Genomic DNA, 23,924 nt, shown 5'->3' on the forward strand with positions numbered 1-23,924 from the left:
ATGCCGCTGAGGTGACGTCTGCACTTTTCTGCAGCGCTGTATGTAGGTCAGTGTTTATTTACAGGCGCCTAATGAGAGAACAGTGACAGGAAGCTGGAGGAATCCCCCGCGCCTCTGAGCGCGTCACTGACCCGTGCGTCCATCCAGCAGAGACGCAGGTAAGTGTAAACCCACGTGGAAACAAGTTCATCCCTCCCCGTGCAACATGAAGCACACACGCGCGCGTCTCCACGCTTCCCGGGGGGTCCGTGGGTGCGTTGTTTTGGAGGTGTTTACAGCACAGGAGCGGGGAATTAATCACACATGGAAACAAGTATTGGGGCCTGTTCTTGTATCCTCGTGTCAGGGTTTGTTCTTTTTTGTTTTATTTGCGTGGCAAAATAATTAAAGGGGAAAAGTTTGCAAACACTCTCTCTCCCTTTCTCTCTTCTTGTGTGACTGCGTCGTGCGCGCTGAATGGGACGCGTCACGGCAGCGCATGTCCTGCGCACAAAAGACAATTGTGGTTTTGGACAAACATTCGAGGTGGCGGCGGTGGCTGTGGGTGCGCGCGGGGAGAGAGGCAAAAGGTCAAGTCCTCTTTCAGTTCAAGTGTGCTCCGATTCACCTACAACACAACGGGCGAACAAAGAGTTGGAGCCACGCAGTAGCAGCAGAAAAAAAAAAAGGAAAAAAAAAAGGATGTGACTATCACGCAGGGTGAGGGTGAGGAGGAGGGGGAGGCTGATTCTACCTGATTCACGTGGAAAATAAGAAGAGAAGATGAAGAGCACTCACCACAAATCAGCTGCAGGTTCTGTGGTGCTCCTCAGACACCCACACACACACACACACACACACACACAAACACACTACAAGAAAAAAGCCAGGAATACCCACTTGATTCATTCAACATAAAATAAACGGATTATTATGATTCTAATTATCGCGCGCACAACAAAGTAAGCATTTTCTACGATTCAAGCATCGCGTCATCGTGCACGTTCTCTTTTCTCTTTCTCTGCTCTTGTGTGTGGCGTTTATTATTATTATTGCAACTCCAATTATTTCTAGAACAGAGGGATTGGAAGAATAAGTAGTGTTAATTGCGCGGCAGGTATAACGAGCAGGTCTAATCCGTCTCCCCTTCTTTGTATTGAGTTTTTTTGTGGGCTTAATGAGTGGCAGGTAGAGCTGCTTCCTGCTTTCTCACATGCTCAAATAGGCCTCTCACCGCTTGCAGCCCTGGACCCTGGCTGTGTACAGGAAACAATTGATTCCGAGCATAAAGTTAATTATGCTTAGAAATTAGACAGCTCTAACGTTCGGGTACACAGGGACACAATCAGAGGGTTGATTTCCTGACAGCTCTTAACACACTGCACACATATCATTCATCCACGTGCACTTTTTTCTGTGTGTGTGTGTGTGTGTTTGAGGGAGGAGGGGGGAGACACTTACCTTGTCATGCTCCTGCTCTGGTTAAGCTCGTGTGTGTTTCTTTTAATTAAAAATAAACTGCAAATGCTATTAAAAAATGTATTTGGAGAAATAAATTAAAGGAACTGTGTGTGTTTTCTTCTTCCTGCTCTGGTCTGAGTGACTATAGTTTCCTCGGCGACACAAATCAGTATTATGAAGATAGAGCGCGCTCAGAGAATGTCGCAGTGGTCGACTTATTCTTATAAACCGAAGCCCCCCTCCTTAAAAAAATAGAAAAAAAAATCTTATTGAAACTTGTTCTTTTCATGAATTAACTCGTGGATAAGGGAGATACAGCCTGGACAAATTTCACACCACAAGAAAAAGAAGGAAAACTCTCTGTTAGAGTTAGGTTTTAGAAACATGTTATTTTCTATGATTACTTTGAGTGTTATTATTGCACTGAGAGGCACCGCTGACCTCTGTTTTCGCCTGCACATGTGTTTTAAATGTCAAAAACAGGACAGAAATCGCCTGCCACTGAAATTGAAGGGGAGTACTTTTTCCTCTTTTTGATTTTATTATCGGACGTGGACGTCGCTTTTTGTTTCAGTGCAAGTCCCGCATGAGGATGATTGACAAAGTAATAAACGCATCATGCTGCTGCTGAATCTGATTACCGGTATTTGCATTGGACATTGAGGGGAGGGTTCGGGTGGAATATGACAATCTTGACACACTGGGGATTTACCCTGTCAAATAATCACGTCTCCAAGGATGTGTGGACATATTGTTGCGGCGACATTCATTGAATTTTAAAGTTGTTGTTTTTTTTCTCCCTTCAAATAAATATGAACGGAAGAATTAAAATTAAATAATTGTTCACCAAAAAGACACAATAAAATGGTCTTTTTCCTCCTCTCTAACTGTGAATTTTATGTTTTCCTTCCACTAATAAATGAAAAATCAAACTATATTTTTTTACAATCCTGTAAATGTCACTTTTTCCCCACATTTTACGAGTATATACCATAATCTCAGTGAGGTGTAATAGTTTTTTACACAGGCTACTGGCATTATAGATGAAGGCCATTTATATCCCATGGCGTGCCCACCTCCAGCAGGTGATCCTGGTGTCGTAACGTGTCAGCGGTGGCCTGACATAAGTATAATAATAGTTAATAGAGCGTGATGGAGTGAATGGTATTAAAACTATAACAAAGATGTGTCACAAGCAGCAAAAAAAAAAAAAAAGAGAAAAGTCTATGTCTTCATTAGCTCGATCTCCAAGGACCGTCGAACATTTCATTAGTTTGTAATTTATGAATGTTTGACAAAATACTAAAGAGTATGTAAATATGAGGGGGCATAATGTGTTTCCTGCGGGAGATGGCGAAATGACCCCAAACTCTTCCTGATACTGCGAGACTGATCACGCGCATTATGTCTCTCCTCCTCTCAAACTGTGCGCTTCGCTTGTCTATTTGCGACACATTTTTTTCCCCTCTGCTCTTCTTCTTCATCGCCATGTGACGTGTGAAATAGTGCAGATAGAGCAATGATTCATAATGCCGGCAACATTTGCATCTCCTCACACTCTGCGTTATGTTGATATATGATGATATAGAGGCGCTTTTATCGACTGTATGCGCGCACTTTTGCACATTATGGCTTTGGCTAAATCAGTAGGAGGGATTTTTTTTGTCCTAAAACGCTCCATTTCCTTGTTGGACCACATCCAGTGCAGAGCAGGGGACACAAAAAAAATCTGTATTTTATGTATTTTCTTATTTATCTGTTTGCCTATATGTTGTGGAGTCGCTTTGTCCAGTGTAGAATGATGTTTTCGTTTTTTATAAAACTTTTTAAAGGCCTATAAGCGGCGTCAACTTTCCCTGATTTATTCGTTTAGAAGTTTAGAATTTGGTGCTTTTGTTGGATTTCCACGGCTCCTATCACACACCTGTTCGCCATGACTGCTGCTGTCAGATCAGAGGGGTCAGCAGAGGATGATCAATTCAAGTTATGATAAATTACTGGACTTAATCGCCAAAGGGCCCAGTCCTCAGATTCACAATCAATTATTCTGAGTGATACATTGCGCCTTTAAACGTACTGTCATCTTCAAATAAACTATTCCCTTTTCGTTATTTGTTTGTTTGTTTGTTTGTTTGCCCTTTATATTAAATCAATATTTTTTAAACAAACTAAATCTATCCACGCGCCATCAGGTGACGTAAAGGAGGGAGGTGAGAGGGAAAAAACCCCATACGATTTGAATTCCTCACATTTCCTCCCTTCCCTCTTCATATGCACGTGCGTCATCCGTGAATAGACTCCGCCACAATATTTAGATCCATATGTTTGCTCAAGTTGCAGCAACAAGTTCCTCCGTGTCTTTCGGGCATAAAGGAAGTCATCATCACAGCTCTCGCGCTAACTAGATAGTCTTCAGCTGGGATCAAGTGAGAAGAAGGAGACCTCGGATCAAAAGAGACCAAATAAGCGGGTCGCTGATTCATTCATGCAGCTGCATTGAGACCAAGGCCAACAGGCGTATCATACACTGAAAGAGAGCTGCTATTCAGGGCGCAGGTGTGAAGTATGTGGCACATTCCGCCATATAATGTGGAGGTTGTTAGAAATCCGTGTTCGGGCCTATATGGGCTACTAGGGGGCTGATTTGCATTGGAGGGAGCCAGATCATCTATGGGGCTGTTTTTTCTCCTTCCAGGTTTCAGGATGTGACTTATGTGTGGTTTTGCCTTCAGCATACAAAATCTACAGCGGGAGTGAAGCCTCAAAACGGCCCCAGTTCACCTTGAAGAAAGAAAGAAAGACAACAAGCAACAAAGAAAGAAAGAAAGAAAACAAGCAAAAAAGAAGCAAACATACAGTTAACTATAGGTGTAAAGGTTGCATGGGTGACCTATTGACCTGAGAAGTGCACTCTTTAACAGACTCTTTACCTTCTTTTTAAATTTTTGATGTCAATACCTGATGTCAATAATTTGTTTGGGTTGTAATTTTTGGCAAGGTAGTATATTTTCTTAAGATTATATTGGTCTCTTGAACATCAACATGAGTGTATTATTTTTTTTTTCAAATTTCATAATGTATTTTTTGATGTACCCTATATACAATTTCCAATACAATTTTTTGCATAATAATGCATTTGAGTTGTAATATTTGGGCAAGACAGTATATATGTATATATATATATATATATATATATATATATATATATATATATATATATATATATGTATATATATGTATAAGTATATGTATATGTATATGTATATATATGTATATACTCTGCATGAGTGTATTTTTTTCTTCAAATTTCATATTGTATTTTTTATGTATTCCATATACAATTCCCAATAAAAAATTGCATTATAATGCTCGAAAAATGCTTTTGATTTGATTTTTTGGCAAATTGTATATTTATATATGTGTGTGTCTATATGCATTTTCCTAAGATGGTATTGGCCTCTTAAACATCTGCATGAGTGCATTTTTTTCCACGTTTCATATTGTATTTTGTTATGTATTCCATTGTCAATTAACAATTGCATAATAATGCTCCAAAAATGCTTTTGAGTTTTAATTTTTGGCAAAATGGTATGTTTATATGTAAACATGTATATATACATATATATTTCCTAAGGTTTTATTGGCCCCTTAATCATCCACATATCTGCATGAGTGTACTTTTTTTTCACGTTTCATATTGTATTTTGTTATGTATCCGATTGTCAATTAACAATTGCTTAATAATGTTCCAAAAATGCATTTTTGTTGTAATTGTTGGCAAAATAGTATGTTTATAGTACGTCAGTGTTTGTTTACAGTATATACAGTATTTAAGATAGTATGTTTATATTATATACATATATTTTGTTTTCCACATTTATTTAGATAAATAAACATAAACATGTAAGTAAGTACTAATGAGAGGGTGTGCTTGTTCTTTACTTGAGCCCCTGCCCCCCTGAAATGTCTGTGCACACCACTGGAAGTTTGTAAATAATCTTTACAACTTAAGATCACGCTCCATAAACATAAAACACCCACATATAAGCCTTGATTATCCTCTGAGTAATTCACTCAATAACTATAACAAGCTCTTTGGCTGTAAAACATAGTTTAGACTTCACTCAGAGTTTGATAAATAACGTGCAATATTCCTTTAGGAAGGAGAATGCATGTTTTTTATTGTTTTGTTTATTTGTTGACTAATAAATGGTCAAACTCGATGCAGTCCAGTGTTTCTATGGTGGCTCCTTTGCACCTGTCTCTCTCTCTCTCTCTGTGTGTGTGTGTGTCTTCAACCCTTTTCTTCTTTTTTAATTTTCCAGACCAATTTCGGCCACTTCATTCCTAATAATTATGACCTGGTTGGTGGTGGAGGTGCTGATGGTGTTGGGAGCGTGGTGGTGGTGGGCGTGGAGGAAGGAGGGGAGGAGTGGGGTGGGTGAGAGCATGGGGAGGGAGGGTGAGTGAGTGAGTGAGAGGGTGAGTGAGGCTTTTTACTCCTAGACTGCTAATCCCCCTATTAAAAGGGCTTTGTTCAATAATGCCGGACAATTTCCGGAAGTAGGATTACTGCCTCCATTATTTTTTACAAAAGAAATGATATTTCACACTCAAATGAGGCTCAGGATGTAGCGGCGCTGGTGAGAGGGCCTTACACAGAAAATGAAATGGATTCATTTTCTTTTTTTTTCTTCTTTTTTATTGTTGCACTTTGGCAGCTCAAAACCTCCCACTTCTTTTTTTCCTTCTGTATTTGAAAAGAAAAAAAACAGATACTCTGTAATTAATGCGAATATGTATTTCCCTGTGCAAACTGCACTTTTTCCATCAACATGTGAGAAGACACACAAACACACACATGTGAGATCAGAGGTTGTCACTCAGCTGAAGGTGGAAAAGCCCTGAAGACTGAACCCAGTTGTTAAAAAAAAAGAGTCTCTCGCTGGCTTCTAACCGCCTGTGGTATCCAGTGTCTGCGCGCCGGGAATTTAACTTTTACAATCAAGCAAACAGTCGTCACATTTTATCTGCTGTGGTAAAAGCGCGCCTGTTCTCCCCGCGACACTTTATGTACAGTCGTTGGATCCAACCAAACCCTATAATCCCGCTCGTGTCAGCTCAATTTCTGACTTATAACGGCGTGTTTATATTTGGTCAAAGTCGTAAATTATTAGGCGCAAAGGTCGCAGAGCTTCTGCGAGAGCGAGCAGACGTGCACACTTCTGCAGCTCCCGGTGCATGATTTCAGGTTTTTTCTTCTTCTTCTTCTCTGTGGCCTCAGAGTGAATTCATGGCCACTTTTCTTTCATCCCAGTCTGCGGTTAAGATCGAATTCAGAAAAGACTCGGGTTTCAGTGCAGTGCGCCATAACCTAACTGCAGCACGGAGCCTGGGTTGTTTTAACTCTCTCTCTCTCTCTCTTTCTTTCTTCCTTTCTTTCTGTGTGCGCTCCTCTCTTGTTTTTCTTTAAGTGTTGCTTATCCTTCACTTTCAGCGCTGAATGGAAAATGTTTCCTATACGCGACTCAGTTAGTTCTTGTCCACTTTGACGGCTGGAACTAAAAGCTTTAGACGGCGCAATAGAGAGGAGCCCAACAAATCGGGTGACAAAGGGCTTTCCGTGTCATCAACGTTGTTCAGACGACCCAGAAGAATCCCTCTGATATTAACTCCCCACTTCAAAGACTCACACTTTTCAATTGAGATCCAACTATCTTGTTGTTTTTCTTCCTTCCTTTCTTTCTTTATTTTCTGTCCCCCCCCCTCCTCCCTTCTTTACGCACAAGAGCTGGTGCCAAAAGAGGCATCATCATCATCATCATCAGCATCTTTTTTTTTTCTTGTGTTTGGCTGCTTTAGTGTTTATTCTCTGCCTTCAGCTGGGCCTCTTCAACAGAGCAAACTGTCATGCACTTAACCAAACTCTATAAACGCATCGAAAGAGTTGTAGCCTTGATGTTTCCACCCACTTCTGCCTCAGTCAGCACTGGAAAAAATACAATTCTTGGCCAATTTTTTTTCCCCCAAACCCAACTATAATATTAATATTAGGCATCTACATCTTTATCTTTTTTAATTAAAGAAAAAATTGTTATAGATTGTATTTGATGTATGGAGGCGAAAATATGATTATGTTGAAATTTAAACATGGAGCAGCTCAGTGCAAAGTCTATTATGTTGTGGGACAACTGCTTTTGAGCGGCGCCTCCTTTGATTGTCGTAAAGTAGGCCTTGAAGCAAAAGAATATATTTTTCCTTCTTTATACTGCCCTCGTCTCCAATATAAAGGACATAGATTACCGTTTCCTACCCCATGGGACGCAAATATTACATTCTTTAGAGCGGGGCTTTTCAGTCCACGGACTTGGCCCCATATCATTTGAGTTTGACTTGGCTATTGCTTTAGAAATCTTAATTCACCATGAGGATTCACCGTCGTGAAAAAAAATGGCTCTTTGTAGGAAATGCTCTTTGAAGTCTGGATCAGAATATTGTAGCCTTTTTTTTTTATCAAACTCTGCCCACGTCTGCGTCAAACCACAGAAAGTAAGACTTTACACTTAGGAAAATTAGACAAAAAGACTTCTCTTCCTTTGAAGTCAAGCACTTCTATCTACATTTATTTTACCATGACCTGTGCGTAAAAAGAAGCAAAAGTTTCCTTTTTATGGAAATATTGATTTAAAAAAGTGAATTTTTTTTTGGCGAAACTTAAATTTGATGGCTGTTTTAGGTTTTTGTCATACAAGATTTATTCAAAATCTTTCACAAATTACAAGGCAAATTCGGTACGCATTTAGAGTGCCGCTCATTTCAGATGAAAAGAAAAAAGTTGACGACAATGATACAAAAAAAAATCACAGAATACCCCACTTTGATAAAACATTGAGAATTCCACGGGTGTATATCAAACACTGCAGGCGCGTGAAACAGTCCCCAGTTCACTCTCTGCATCAAGTGGAAAAAAGGAAAAATGCTGTAAACATGAAAACGTTTTGTACAAATAACTGCAGTCAGAAGAAGAAGCTGCTGCTGCTCTGACTGCAGAAGAGAAACCGGATCCTTACACCAAAAAACTATCAACATCAACACATCGAAACTTATTACAAAATTTACAAATGTACACTTTTTTGTTGCTCCTCCCAATTCAATCATGCACTTTGGTTCCATAATAGAAAAAAATCATCTTCCTTCCATGTCACGTTTGAAAAAATAAATTAAAAAAAACATAAGTCAGAAAAAGTCGAATTTACAAAATAATTTGGACACCAAAAAACAACATGCCTAGGCTACAGTTATGAACCACTGAGTCTCAATTTACACCACTCTCTCTCTTTCTCTCTCTCTGCGCCTCTCTCTCTTTCTCTCTCTCTCTCTCTCCCTCCACAAGTGGGCAGTTAGAACCGTAAAAGCTGAGGTTTGAAAATATATTCTTTTATAGTGCCTGAAATTAGCACGTCTTTAACGTTTGCACATTTTCCTTCCAATGTGGTTTATTTAAAAAAAAGAAAAAATGCGTCTCTTGGCTCTGAGTGTCTGTTTGGTGGCTCATCCAAAAAAAGAGGGGAGGGGGGTGGCAGATACAGGCACCATGAAAGCCAAACTATTTTGTTTTAATAGTTTTGAGCTTGTAAAATAACTTGTTCTCATCACCTCTGGTGCGTGCTGGAGTCCAGGTTTCTGGGGTTAAAACGCGTCTCTTGGTTCTGGGTGTCTGTACGGAGGCTCGTCTGTGGAGTGGTCGGGTGTGGAGGCCCCGCTGGGCGGTGTTTGGGCGCCGCTGGCACCTGAGCTATGGCACACGTACCACTCGCTTAAATTCGCGGGTTGCGAGGCTCCCACCGGCTCCGACAGCACCGAGGAGCCTCCTGGCTCCCGGCCCAGGTCCGAGGAGGGGGAGACCAGGGACGGAGTGGAGGACTCGTACCCAGAACTCGGGGGTGGGGACTTACAGTGCACCTTCATGTGTTTCCTCAGGGAGCTCGGGTGCGTGTAGGACTTATCGCAGCCTCTCACTTTGCAGTTGTATGGCTTATCGCTGGTGTGGACGTGCGAGTGCTTTTTCCGGTCACTGCTGTTGGCGAAGCGTCTGTCGCAGCCGTCGAACTCACATTTGAAGGGTTTCTCACCTGTGAAACAGTGACGGTGACACGTTCAGTTGCAAATCAGGCAAATCAGACATGAAAGACACGTGCTTCATCATTCAGCGTCATTACACAGCATCAGCACAGGGTTTGGCAGTGAGGGCCCCTCGACTTTGGCTCGACCTTCCTGAAGTGGACTCTTTCTCCAAAATCCACTTTTACGATGTCTTTATCTGAGCTTGTAGTGTTTTTATTACTTATTAACTATTATTATATTTGCTTTTGCTGGCATTGGATGATGCCTTTTTGTTTTTATTATTTCACTTTCACTTATGTTAACATTTGTTGCTCTTATGTTTGTAGATTTTCTTTTCTTTTTTTAAATTGTTGGTTTTCTTTGTTTCTGTCACTGAATATCCGGGTTTTCGTTGTTTTAATGTACCTGTTGGAGCACTTTAAGTGTGCCATACAAACAAAATTATTATTATCATTATTATTATTATTATTTTTATTACTACTACATTACATATAATAATGATGTGTTTACTCACACTGAAGCAGCCTCTCACACATGCAAATCTGCAATATTTAAATACACATGGGCTGAAAATAAACTGAGCAACAAGTCCCTGTGACCTGAAGAAATCAATTACATTTAATAATAAATAAAAATCTAATTTTTAGGGAGAGACAATTACAACCACCATGATGATTTATTTGTCGTTTATTTAACATTTATAATTATAATTCTTATTCTTATTAGTATTATTATTTGAATTTATTAATTATATATATATTTTCCCTAAGGGGAGAATGTGTATGTATAAAGTAAACACACGTTTGTGCACTTGCACTTTTAAAGTGTCTGCACCTTTTATCATTATCTTGATTTGGGTTTAGGCCTCTTCTCTCTCTCTCTCTGTGTGTGTGTGTGTGTGTGTGTGTGTGTGTGTGTGTGTGTGTGTGTGTGTGTGTGTGTGTGTGTGTGTGTGTGTGTGTGTGTGTGTGTGTGTGTGTGTGTGTGTGTGTGTGTGTGTGTAAATCCAGCACAAACTGGGTCAAATCCTTGATGATGATAATACAAATAACACAGTATATTTCTACCTGATTATGACGAGGCAGAAAAAGAGAGAATGTGAATAAATTACACGGAGGGGTAAGAAGAAGGGAAAAAAAATCATCCGCTGCTGATTTTTTCTCCTCCCGATTAAAGCTTTTGAGAATATGTAATTGCCTCTGTCTAATTACACTTGCGGGTTGAATATCAATTTGACCTTCAGCTGTTGGGGTTGAGAGAGCCAATCAAGGATATTAGTGTAGTACAAGAAAGCGTCGAGGAACAGACCCCAGGGGCAGAGCCCAGTCATAACCACACTTTCGGATGGGTTTTAAACATGATACCAAAGAGCAGGCCCCTCGGGAGTCAATACACAGAAATAATTTAACAGATTTGTACTTAGGTAATGTGAGCAAATTATATGAATAATACATAGGGTGCTAGAAATGGGCGGGGAGTAGCCATGCAGCCATTCTCAGCAGACGAGAATGTAGTCAACTCTATTCATTTACAAGCCTGACTCGACATTTTCAGGCCCCCTTTCCCCTTCCTATACAAACTCGACGTGCACGTCACTGCAGGGTCACAGCCATATTGCACCATTGTATGTTTTTTAAAAGGTAAATCAGCTGCTCGGTTCCTGCTGCATTGTACACACGTCAGTCATGAGGAGGCGCAGGCAGTGGCTGCCAACCTGCTGCTGAAAGACTGGAACAGTCTGCACTTGTCAACTTGTTGCTGGAGCTACACACACGCACACACAAGGGGGCTGCAGTAAAGTTGTGACCACTGCGCACCACTGCCATGTCATGCTTTGGTTGACATGTGGCTTCCAATATGTTGAATGTGCAAGTATTATCAGTAATATCACTATTAGATATAGAAAAACTACATTGGCTGAGAGAAATTAAACAAAGGAGGGTAAAATAAAAACATCACCACCACATCATCATTAACACTTAACGCGTCCAGCTTTGCTGCCAGTCATGTTTGGCATGGACTAAGCGACTTGGACGGGGACCTGACGTGGGCCTGCAGTATTTGTGCTGTGGTGTGGACAAGCGGCCGAGGCGTCAAACGCCTGAGTGAGCTGTTCCATAATAATCCTTAAGCTCGTGCAAGCCTTTGTGAGACGCTCTCTCTCGTGCAAACTCAAAACAAACAGCTGTTGCGTGCTGTCGGATCAGCAACGCACACTGATGAATTATAAGAGTAAATACTTTAGATTAAATTATTTAAATATGGTTAAAGTAAAAACATTAGAAAAAAAATTAAAGAAAACGATGCTACAACTACACTGACACAGCTGAAATCCATGCATCACAATATCATCACAGTGCAATCACCACATTTGTCCACTCACCTGTGTGCGTCCTTTTATGGATCTTTAGATTCTCGGATCTTGCAAAGACTTTCCCGCAGCCTGGGAACGGACACGGGAACGGTTTCTCGCCGGTGTGCACTCGGATGTGATTGACAAGTTTGTACTTGGCTTTAAACGGTTTTCCTTCCCGCGGACACTCTTCCCAAAAACATATGTGGTTCGCCTGCTCGGGTCCTCCGACGTGCTCCACCGTGACATGCGTGACGAGCTCGTGCATGGTGCTGTAAGTTTTCGAGCAAAGTTTCTTCGGCGAGAGCTCGGGCTCCATCCACTTGCAGATGAGCTCCTGCTTTATCGGCTGCCTCATGTAGCGGAAAAACGCTCCGGCGCCGTGGTGGTGATGGTGGTGGGCGCTGAGATTCATGTTCAGATTCAGACCACCGTAGCCGTGCAAAGACGAGGCGGAGAACGGATCAGCCCTGGAGCTTGCCACTTGACTCAAGTGATCAGACCTAACGTACATTTCTCCAGGTAGTCCTAACCTTATTTGTCCATTCAAAGCTTGGCCACCCGGTGATCCGCTAGAAGGCTGGTCGTGATGGAGTCCGGAGAAGAGGGTATGGTTCCCAGCGTCAGGGTGGTGACCATAGTGTCCGGGATAGCTACCTGTTGTTGAGACAAACATTCCGTGGTGAGAGGCTGGACCAGCAGTCTGGTCAGTCAGCACTGGCATGGCTTGAGCCGTCAGATCTCTCCGGATGAGGAAATCCCTACCTGCGGATAAAGCCTGGGCCGTGTGAGACATAGAATAAGGGACCGACGTCGCCTGAACCGGGCCAAAAGCTCCCGTTTGACTGGAGACCACTTCACTGTGGCCTGCCATATGATGATTGTGGTGGTGGTGGTGATGGTGGTGGGGATAATGATGGGCTGGGCTGATTTTGAGGGCCGCGGAGTGCCCCATGTGTTCTGGCCCGAATGGACTCGGCCCCAGGCGGGGTTCCGCAGTAATCTCCCCAGGGTGCGAGTGAGCCATTGAGTGTGGATGGCTGCTGAACCCCGGGAAGCCTGTCACGCTCTGAGGGGTATGGTGGTGATGATGGTGATGGTGGTGAGCCCCTGCCAAGTCAACTAATCTCAGCGCCGTGTTCCGTTTGGAAAACGTAGGGTCCATCACGGGGCTTCCCAATGCATCCACGCTCATTACTTCCTAATTTTAGAATAACTTGACAGCAGGCAAAATAATAATGATGATGACAAATATATTTTAATCGCAATGAAAAATAAAGGAAAAAAAAAAACTTCATAAAGTTAAGTCTATCTGCAGACTACATGGAATCCCATTCGGTTGAGAGGCAGCAGCAGGACGCTTTGATACTGAATAGAGATTCATGGTAGGCGCTGCAGCCCGTGGAGCTAAACAATCACCCTGCGCTCTAATTGGTCAGAGCTCCGTGATTGACGTCACCAGTGACAGTTTCCAGCGTGAAGAAAAATGTCTTAGTGACAGCGAGCAGCCAGCGCGCCTGCGCACTGCCTCGGGCAACGCTTGAGAAAAATAGTTGTTATGCAAAGGTTATTGTACGATAAAACTCGTAAAAAAGTTGATCCAGATATACAGTCTCTCTTTCTTTTGTCGCTGCGAACAAAGCCCGCGCGGCTATGAAACGGCAATTTCCCCACTCTGATTGTTCGATTACAAAACAGACCGTCTCGCCAGAGTATGCATATTGTCACTATAAGACTTGTAATGATCATAAATAAAGCAGTGATATCTTCATTTTGCCCCGAAACGTATGCAAAGCGACTTTTACGCATGTCTTTTACGCACGGGGGGAGAAAGTCGGCACGAGCGGAGGAAAAAAACCTGGTCAAGTTAAGCGACGGGGGAAACTCCACGTGGGAGTTTACAATAGTCCGGAGTATATACCATTAATGTGCGCTATGATAAATAACCACATTTACATATCCAGCCGTTTGTGTCCTTCTCTTCAGCGCGCGCTACAGTGTCGACTCCGCGCTCTGCTCCGTGGGATCCGCGTGTGTAGGGAAGAGAGAACAGGGAGAAGCTGCAGCCATTGTCCCGAAGAGGAAAAAATGTAATGGACGGGACCTGTTGTTATGATCCGGGGTAATTTTGCTTTAAACCCAGGACGGCAGCACATGAGGGTCATAGGAGGTGGTGCAGTCTCAGACTAATGTCCAAAAATCAAAGTGTCTGTGTGTCTGTAAGTATCGGTTATTAGAATTATTATCCTATATAGTGAAAAAAAAACTTTTATTTTTTTAATGTTTTTGAAAAATTGGTATCGATTACATATGATTTTATGAACCACCCATTCCTAATTTTTTACTATTTTTTTAAATATTGATTTTAAAGCATTATTTGACTATTAAAACATCTGACGTTTAAGATTATGCTAAATACTGAGTAATGTTGGATGTTATAATCTTGATGCTCTCTCTCTCACACACACACACACCCGACATTTGCTTGTATATGCTTGTATATGCCTGTATATGTTGTAAACTATAGTTAGTTTATTATATGATCTAATCAAATCGTGACAATTATTTTCTTATCTAAGGTATTATTTCATTGTTTTTGTTCCAGCCAAATTGTGATCCAGACTTGGCATTGTTCATGTTAAATGTTTGGACTGATCGCTTCCTCTTTATAATTGGAAACAAACAAAAAAAACGATTTCCTTTATGATCCGATCACTTCGATAGTGTTTTAATGAGTGTTGTTTGACTTGTGCGATGATGACACGAAAATGTGTGAAGGGTGCAAGACTGCAACCTATTTTTGGACAAGTCGCTCGTGAGTGTTTAACCTCGTTTACACCTTTACGAAAAACAGATAACGTGAACTTTATGGATGTAAATGTGTGGCTTCCAGATAATTATACCCAAAAAAATAATTAACAGAATATGCGTAGTCACATGTTATAACTGTGTTCTTTCTATTAGAAACAATGTATTGACATTAATTATTCCTGTTATTTCTCTGAATTAACTCGTCAAAGTCTTTGCCGACAGCGTCATATCGAGCACGTTAGGAAATTGAGTCAATATTTTGAGACATGACGCGGGTCCAAAAGATGTTTATTAAATGGCCTTTGCGCGTGGGGTTCATGAGGCTCACAGCTGTAGCCTTCAGAGGCATCACAGCGACCAGCGTAATGCAAAACTTTCAAGTGCTATTTCTGGTCCAAGTTGTACGCTCTCACTCTTGGAGACAAGTAAGCAGTGGGACTGTAAGGCTCCTAAACAACAACAAGAGATGAAAAAAGAGGCTGAATGTTGCAGGAAGGTCTCGTAAAACGCTACTTTTGTTGCCTTGGCTCAGTTGCGTTCACTGTAAATCCCAAATAGCTCCTGGTAGCCATTTTACAGTAACACTTTAGAGTCATGGCACTAAACTCTTATTGGCCCCCTTTTTTATTTCAACCCATCTTTTTACGCATCAGAATTAGATGTGCCACAATCAATTTAAAAAAGAAGAAGCTTCAAATCAAGTTATGAATAATTTCCCCGTCACTCTCTTCTTGGCGCACAGGTTTCCTATTTTAACCTCAATTTGTGCAGATTAGACTTAATGACCCCCCCGGTTATCACTCGGCTCCTTTTGAATGATATGTCATTCTTACCGTTTTTTCAACCTGTTGAAAGATTCCTCCAGACTGAGTCAGTGGGCTCTAAGTTCGGATCAAGTTGTGGGTCTTTAGTTGTTAAGTTGAGAACAACAAAACCCTCCTCTGCTCCATCGGTCTCCCCAGACTGACTTGGGGAATGCCCATGTAGAAACTAGCCCAGTAGCCAAGAAGATATTTTAATGGTTCGCATGGCACGTCTGTGCATGTGGCTTTGAACTCTAGCAGCCGGAGGTTCCTGCAGAGAGCGCCGCAAATCCCACTTGATAACTTCGACAACCCACAACGTTTTACACACAGGCTATACATCACTGGCACGCAGGAGTGAGTAAGTTGCACGGGAGACGCCAAAAACCCGTGATGGACAGACACAACCGAGTGAAATGTTGGCACACAGTCCATATTCAATACACTTTATTGTACGCATTTATGGTTGGATGCTGTTGGACATCGTGGCCACAGATGTTCCAGTGGACAGCGGTAGCAACGTTAGTGTTTTTAGGGAGCGGCACCAAACACGCACGACTCTCACTCACTCGCACGCGCGCGCGCACGCACACACACTACACAGTGTGTGTGGATTCCCACCGAAGTGAGAAGTGTGTAAAGAGAGAGTGATGACAGTGGACACACTCTTTTTTTTAATACAACAGCAGCAGTCACGTGAACTGACCAACAGCGAAAAAAAGACTCATCTTTTCCCATTAACATACCTGTATGTACACCTGCGCCTGCCACGTGACTAGATAGATAGATAGATAGATAGATAGATAGATAGATAGATAGATAGATAGATAGATAGATAGATAGATAGATAGATAGATAGATATGGCTGCAGAAAAACGTGCTTTGACTTTCTACGAATCCATTTGTTTCCTTGTTCTTCATCAGCCCTTTCTTGTTTTTTGCTGTTATTCAGCCTTTTAACCAAATCCACAGTCAGCAATCTCACAATATCGGGGATTGATGATGCAAAGAGGCCAATAGAAATGTGGACCCGGCACCGCGGATTGTTATTTGGTGAGTGGATGTTATTGGGGGGAAAGCGGCACCGCCAATGAGCGCGCGGCGGCGGCGCCACGTGACCGCCCCCCTCCTCTCCCATTCATCAGGGCTGGACTGTGTTGTCTTTTCAATTCATTTATCTGCAGGAATGATTGCGACTATCAGTCTAGAGCTCACCGCCTGACTGAGGAGGTGAAAGTTGCGCCACAGGAAGATAAACCGCAAAAGACAATATTGCATGCATACATGATTTTGCGTGTGCATCGGATGAGCGGTATAGGGGAATTCCTCGCGTCTTAAAAGTAAACAGAAAAAACCGGTGGATTGGAGAGTTTGCTCAGTCGAGTGCGGTGCAAGAGATAGAGACAGAGAGAGGGGGGAGGAAGAATATCAGTGCGTGATTTTTTTATTTCTGCTCTCAGTCGTCTCGGCGAGTCTAGACTGAAGATGCTCTTGGACGCAGGACCGCAGTATCCCACCATAGGAGTCACTACTTTCGGCTCCTCGCGGCATCACTCAACAGGCGAAGTCACAGAGAGGGAAGTGGCGTTGGGGATAAATCCGTTCGCGGATGGGATGGGCGCCTTCAAAATCAACCACAGCTCCCACGATATTGGCTCCGGACAGACTGCGTTTTCCTCCCAGGCGCCCGGCTATGCAGCAGCCGCGCTGGGACACCCGCACCATCCCACCCATGTTGGCTCTTACTCCACGGCTGCTTTCAACTCCACCAGGGACTTTCTCTTCAGAAATCGGGGTTTCGGGGACGCCGCGGGCGCGCAGCACAGTTTGTTCGCCTCTGGAAGTTTCGCAGGGCCACATGGACACTCAGATGCAGCGGGGCACCTGCTCTTCCCGGGGCTCCACGAGCAGGCGAGTCATGCCTCCTCCAACGTGGTCAACAGCCAGATGCGGCTGGGCTTCTCGGGGGACATGTACGGACGCGCTGACCAGTACGGCCACGTTACGAGCCCGCGGTCCGACCACTATGCCTCGACCCAGCTGCACGGCTACGGCCCCATGAACATGAATATGGCCGCGCACCACGGAGCCGGGGCCTTCTTCCGATACATGCGGCAGCCGATCAAGCAAGAGCTCATCTGCAAGTGGATCGAGCCGGAGCAGCTCACGAGTCCCAAGAAGTCGTGCAACAAAACTTTTAGTACCATGCACGAGCTCGTGACCCACTTGACGGTGGAGCATGTGGGGGGACCGGAGCAGACCAACCACATCTGCTTCTGGGAGGACTGCGCCAGAGAGGGCAAGCCTTTCAAAGCCAAATACAAACTTGTAAATCATATCAGAGTACACACCGGAGAAAAACCTTTCCCGTGTCCGTTCCCCGGCTGTGGCAAAGTATTTGCCCGATCGGAAAACCTAAAAATTCACAAAAGGACTCACACCGGTAAGAACCGCACAGATTTAGATCATTATTTACAGCCAAATCCACGCTGACAATAACCTACTCACAACTATGCATGCGATCCGGGTTAGTATTTATTAGGCAGCTGCTCGCTTCTCACTGGCATGTGATTCAGTGCAGTTGTCGACAGAAAATATGTCAGAGCTTTTTTAAATGAATATTATTATTATTATAGTCTTGTTATATAATTTAATTTAGGATATATTTTTTTCATCTAAATGTGTTAAACCAAAAATATAATTTCTAGCCTTCAGTCAAATTGTTTTAAATTTAAATTTAAAATAAAAAGTAAAAAAAAAGCTGCCTTTTTATTAGACAAATGTATGTGAAAGAAATGTATAATATGGATGAATTGTTTTGGTAAAATTGTATGTGTGTGTGTTTTATTATCCAGGCGAGAAGCCTTTTAAGTGTGAATTCGAAGGCTGCGACAGACGATTTGCAAACAGCAGTGACCGCAAGAAACACATGCACGTCCACACGTCGGACAAACCCTATCTGTGCAAAATGTGCGACAAGTCCTACACACACCCCAGCTCCCTCCGAAAACACATGAAGGTAAAAGAAATGAAATAATAATAACCACGTTTCCCTTTTCAGTGTGATCCTGTTTCATTTTTGTCTTCTAAATATATATATATATATAAAAAACAATATTATGAATTAATTTTAAGCAGATTTGAGACTGGATCTCGTTTTGTTGTTGTGTATTATTAGAAGAAAATGTAGTTTTCCCAAGAAAAAAAAAGAATAGACAAGTTAATTTGCCTTGACACTTTCTTTCTGTCTTTTCTTCCAAGCGATAAATCAGATTAAGATCCTAATGAGAACAATGTTTTTGCTCTGCTTTGTTGCACAATCTCCTATTTTTCTTTTATAAATGTCCCAGACAGACACATTAGTTTTAATTCGTTCTGATGAATTTCTTATGTTTTTTTGTTTTGTTTTTTGTAAAAAAAAACATCAGGAATTAGTCAGTTAATTTTGACCACTCTATTGTGCTTGTTTTTCTCCTTACATGTTTCTCATTACTGCAGGTCCACGAATCCACCAATCCAGCGTCACAGCCATCTCCCGCGGCCAGTTCAGGGTACGAGTCCTCCACGCCTCCCACCATAGTATCACCGTCCACAGAAAACCAGAGCAGCAGCTCCATATCACCAGCAGCCTCAGCAGTCCACCACACAGCCAGCCACAGCACGCTGACGTCAAATTTCAATGAATGGTACGTGTAAAATATTTTTGTGAGGAGAGGAGGAGAAAAAAAGACTGTGACTGCAGAATTAAAAAAACAAAACTGCTTGGAAACAAAGACTTTGTAAAAAAAAAACAAAAAAAAAAAACGGACCGGAGGCCCAGACGATCAATTTAAAGGCTGAGTGTCTTTAATGCCAATGAGAGAAAATGCATGGACTTTAAAAAGGAAGGCATAAGGACATCAAGTTTAACTTCTTCCCCCTCACAAACCCTCAGTATTTCCTTTTATTTTGTACTGAGAGACTCAGCTCAGAGGGACATTCTCACAGCATGCTATCTGCGGGTAGAGGCCTGAATTCTCCTTTTATTTCTTCTTCTTTTCTTTTTTAAATGTACATATATAAGCATTTCACCAAGTTTTTTGGGGGAAAAAAGTGTAATATTTTATTTTGTAAATAGTTCTATCACAGTTTTAAGGGGGGATTTGTGGAAAAATGTGGTCCCTAGATATATGGAGAAACGAGATGGTTTCTAAAGAATATCGCGATGAATAAGACTTTCATTGAAACAGAATGTTATAGTTGTGTACCAAATGTGAATTATTCAGTATTTACTACAGTCCTACACGTCGACCTTAACCGACTATTAGTATTAAATGTGCTTTTTGTAGCCTTATTCAGTGCAACATTTTTCGTCCCGAGGTCCAGTTTGAGTAGCACAGTATTCATTGTTGTTATTTAAATGTCATGTCGATAAAAAAACAGTCGTGTAGTGAAAGCCTGAAATTCCGTGTCAATCTGTTTATGTACGTGATAAATATAAAAGAAAAAAAATATCTCTCTGTCAATTGCTTTGTCTGAAAGGAAGTATTATTATTATTATTATTATTATTACTACTACATGTAAGTAGCTAAATTTTCCATATTTATCCGCATGTAAAGGACCGGTAACATGTTAGAAAATGGTCGGTATTTATGGAGAAATGCGCTCGTATGTAAAATTTAGTTTACACGAAGAAGAAAAAAAAACAATGTTTGGATACATTTCGTACTATATTAAAGGATTACAAAACAAAAGAAATGCAAGAATGCAATGCGTTCGAGGTTTTTGGGTTTCATTAGTGTTGGAGCTCGTGCTGTGTGAGTGAAAACTCAATGGCTTTCTTATATATATATATATATATACATATATAAATATATATATATACACACACACACACACACACACTAAACATATAGCAACAATATAATCAGATGCAGATTAAAACAGACTTCCTCCTTCAACAATTTAGTGAGGATTAAATAATCGCTCTCTCTCTCTCTCTCTCTGTGTGTGTGTGTGTGTCAGAGGTTACAGCTCATTTAAAAGCTCTAGCTCGCGCCAGTGTTGCAGCACTGTCACAAACTTCACTACTGACAGTCGCGAGAAGTAAATCCACTCCCCCTGCTGCTGCTGCTGCATCTCCCTCTCTTTCTCCCTCTCTCTGTTTATTCAAAATTAACAGCCAACACTTTGCCCTCCAGTAATGTGCAAATGAAATCGATTAATCACGGCGTTTGTTCCCTCAGTGTAAAAACCCGGAGTAGTTTGATCCACCTAATTATTGGGGGGAATCTAATTTTCAAATCTAATTTATTTTCTTGTTTTTTTTCCGTCGGATTTCGTGGATTTGCTGCACAGAGCAGCAGCAGTCAGTCAGTCAGTGCATGCCCCCCCTTCCCTCCTTCCTTCTTCTTCATTGTTCCTGTGCTGCAGCTTGCTTGACCGCCCCATTAGGCAGAGATCACATCAGCAGCCGCCAGTGATCATGGTTAACACTGCCAGTGTGCACAGAGCCACGATCTGTCAGTCTGCAGCTCTGTCACACAACTGCAGCACACCACACACACACACACACACACACACACACAACATCCAAGCTGCAACTTTCAGCTCCCAAAACTGCAAAAACAACAGCAGCAGCAGCTACAGCAGCTGCAGTGTGTGCATCTTCATATATACAGTACGTGTGTATATATACATCCACGAGTTCCCATCATCTATGATGATTTGCCGGAATGTATTGAAATGTATTCATATTTTCTTTTCACGGACTATTACATTTGGAGATAAATGAAGGATGGAGATCAAAATGACTTTTTCGACTCTATTTAACACTATCTGTCTGTGGTTCCAGTGCTGATGCCTCTCTGATGCACTGCTGGCGATGGAGGAGGAGGGGTATATAAAACACACACACACATATATATATATATATGTATATATATATATATATATATATATATATATATATATATAAAAAGACGCACTCCTCTTTCTCCCCCACGCCAGTGTGAACTCGTTTTCAGGAGAGAGAGAGAAAAAAGTCACTTTGCAGCTTTATAGAAAAATGTTCACATGTAACTGGAAATATAAATAGTTTAAAGTGGATGCGTTAAAACTAGCTCATGTGGTTTCTATGCTGGCGGGAGACTGCACATATGCTCCATATTTAAATATAAAGCTGATGCCAGATTGACAGATGCAGGATGGGGAGAAAAAGAAATAAAAGATGGAGGACAGTGGAGTGGAGAGTGAACCTGAAACCAGTTTATCCCTCATCTGACCTTGGGAATCATTTAAATGGAATGAATGGAGAGATATGTTGTTTGGATTGATATTTACTCTCCTATTTATATCCATGTTATTTTGTTTGTTTTTTCCTCATTGAGAGAAACATGTGCGTCGTTTTACGCGCCAGTGTAACAGAACGCAAAAGCACGAGGCTCCACTGTGCTGTTTGGTTTCGTGCTCGTATTGGTTTACACTGAACACACACGCGCGCGCGCGGCGTCGAGAATAAAAAATGCTCGTAAAAAGCGGGAGTCGACGACAGGCTGCAGCGTCCTGATGCTGCTGCTGCACTTCCTCCACTTCAAATAGCTGCGCGAGGGAGGGAGGGGGAAAAAACAAAACATCCACTTTAAAAATGTATTTACGCTCAAGTCTGGAAAAATGACAAACACTCAGATATCGGGAAAGCGCAGGCGCCCGGCGTCATGAATATTTATCAGCAGCAGCACTTGTGATGCCAACTAAACCAAGCCTGACGTTTGTGTTACCAAGGTAGAGAAGTGCAAGCCGATCTGCGCATCAAATATCAGGCGCAATAATGCACCACATGCTGTCCATCCATGTTGTTGTTTTCCCCCTCTTTTTTTTTTACCATTTTAAAAGTCAAGGAATGTGGGTTGTTTCTTGTCTGCAAACGACCTGGGTGTTCAGAAGGATACAGGAGAGTGTAATGGAAAAAGAAAACACAGGCTAGACTTGTTTTTTTTTTTTGTTGCAACAGTGGCTGCGTTTGGCTCTTAATGACTTCCATGGACTTAACTGGCATTTTTTCTGGTGAGCTCCTTTTTCCCTCAGATACAAATAATAAAAATGGCAGCTTTCGTTTTCACACATTATGTGCACAGATAAATGGAATTAATTTACTATAAAGGACAAAAACAAATAAATAAAACTCCAGTGACACGTGGAGTTTATAATCCAAGATTATAGGGAAACTAATCCATGCCCCCTTCTTGGAAGAGGTGGCCAAGACTCATGCTCTGCATGCCCAGCTGCCGTCAACTCCCTGAGAACTGAATCAATAAGTTAAACATTAGCAGTTGAGATTAACTATTAGGTTTCACACGTCACATGTGTGTGTGTGAGTGAGAGTGAAATGAAGTGGGCGACATTTCTATTTTTAACTAAGTTTAAAAACTTAAAGAGGACACACACACACATCCAAGTTGCAAGTCATGCTATATCTTGGGGCAGCCTGTGTAGTCTACATCTGCTGAGTCTCAATACAAGAGGTCATATTCAAGTCAAGGCCACTTTACTTTATTAGCATGCGGACATTTTCAAGAAAGCCCATGTCCTGAATCTGCAGCCGTAAAAAAAAAAACACCAGTTCACTGGCAGAGTCTGCAGTGTGTAATGGAGCAAGTGAACATCCCACAGTGAACGTCTGCGTTTAAACACAACCATAATCCAGATGTATTTATTTATTTTTTAATTTAACAATTTAAGATATTCAGAAGTGAGCAGATGATGTGCAAATATCCAGAGTGTTGGGAATGTTTTGTATCTTAAGGAAAATTTGTGACAACAATAATATTCAGTTTAAACAATAACAGCCCAAAGAAAATCTAAAAAATATCCCATGTCATTATTACTCCGAACATACTATAGATTCATATTCCTGCTTCTTCTTTTTTTCCACCAAACTGCTTAAAACCTGGATTATGATTGACTTCAAACACACACACACAGTGAGTGGGGCACACACGCGTGGACACAGAGCTGCACTGGAGTTCATCCACCTTTAGAAAACCAAATGTCACACTATTGTGAAGCGCATGAAAAGGCAAAAACAACCACAAACGCTTTCTCCTCATTTCCGCTTATAGTCCATGTGTGCACGCACATGTGTGTTTTTTATGATAATCCACACTGGTGCTCGTGCCCACTTCACACACACACATTTTTATTTTTTTTATTTAACCACATCACTGATTGGGGCATTAATCTCGGCGTTGCCTTCACTGGCGTCACGGTGCTGAGGCTTCGTTATAGTGAAACATAGGATCCCGGTGACCCCCGTTGCATCAGTTGTGCTTCTGTGACACGCTATTAAGTTTGGACGGTGCGGGAGATTTGTGGAGGCGCTGGCGCGAAGCTGTCGCGTCCCGCCTACCCCCCC

General features: G+C 41.9%; 2 protein-coding genes across 3 annotated transcripts; one reads left to right on the forward strand and one right to left on the reverse strand.

The window, feature by feature from the left end:
* Window positions 1-8,170: 8,170 nt before the first annotated feature.
* zic4 (zic family member 4) lies at window positions 8,171-14,167 on the reverse strand. 2 transcript variants are annotated; one of them, XM_044036246.1, is made up of 3 exons: window positions 12,683-14,167; window positions 11,948-12,574; window positions 8,171-9,572 (listed from the first exon to the last, which is right to left on the reverse strand). In XM_044036246.1, exons 1-3 carry the CDS (start codon window positions 13,110-13,112, stop codon window positions 9,130-9,132), a joined length of 1,500 nt encoding a protein of 499 aa, XP_043892181.1. In that variant the 5' UTR covers window positions 13,113-14,167; the 3' UTR covers window positions 8,171-9,129. The 2 variants fall into 2 exon arrangements, with proteins under 2 accessions (XP_043892181.1, XP_043892098.1); XM_044036163.1 differs by having other exon boundaries at window positions 11,948-14,167.
* A 2,509-nt stretch (window positions 14,168-16,676) lies between these two features.
* On the forward strand, window positions 16,677-20,277 carry zic1 (zic family member 1 (odd-paired homolog, Drosophila)). The gene is made up of 3 exons (XM_044045853.1): window positions 16,677-17,974; window positions 18,387-18,550; window positions 19,030-20,277. Exons 1-3 carry the CDS (start codon window positions 17,017-17,019, stop codon window positions 19,225-19,227), a joined length of 1,320 nt encoding a protein of 439 aa, XP_043901788.1. The 5' UTR covers window positions 16,677-17,016; the 3' UTR covers window positions 19,228-20,277.
* The last annotated feature ends 3,647 nt before the right edge of the window (window positions 20,278-23,924 follow it).

The sequence above is a fragment of the Solea senegalensis genome, linkage group LG1 (assembly GCF_019176455.1).
Source record: "Solea senegalensis isolate Sse05_10M linkage group LG1, IFAPA_SoseM_1, whole genome shotgun sequence".
Taxonomy (NCBI): domain Eukaryota; kingdom Metazoa; phylum Chordata; class Actinopteri; order Pleuronectiformes; family Soleidae; genus Solea; species Solea senegalensis.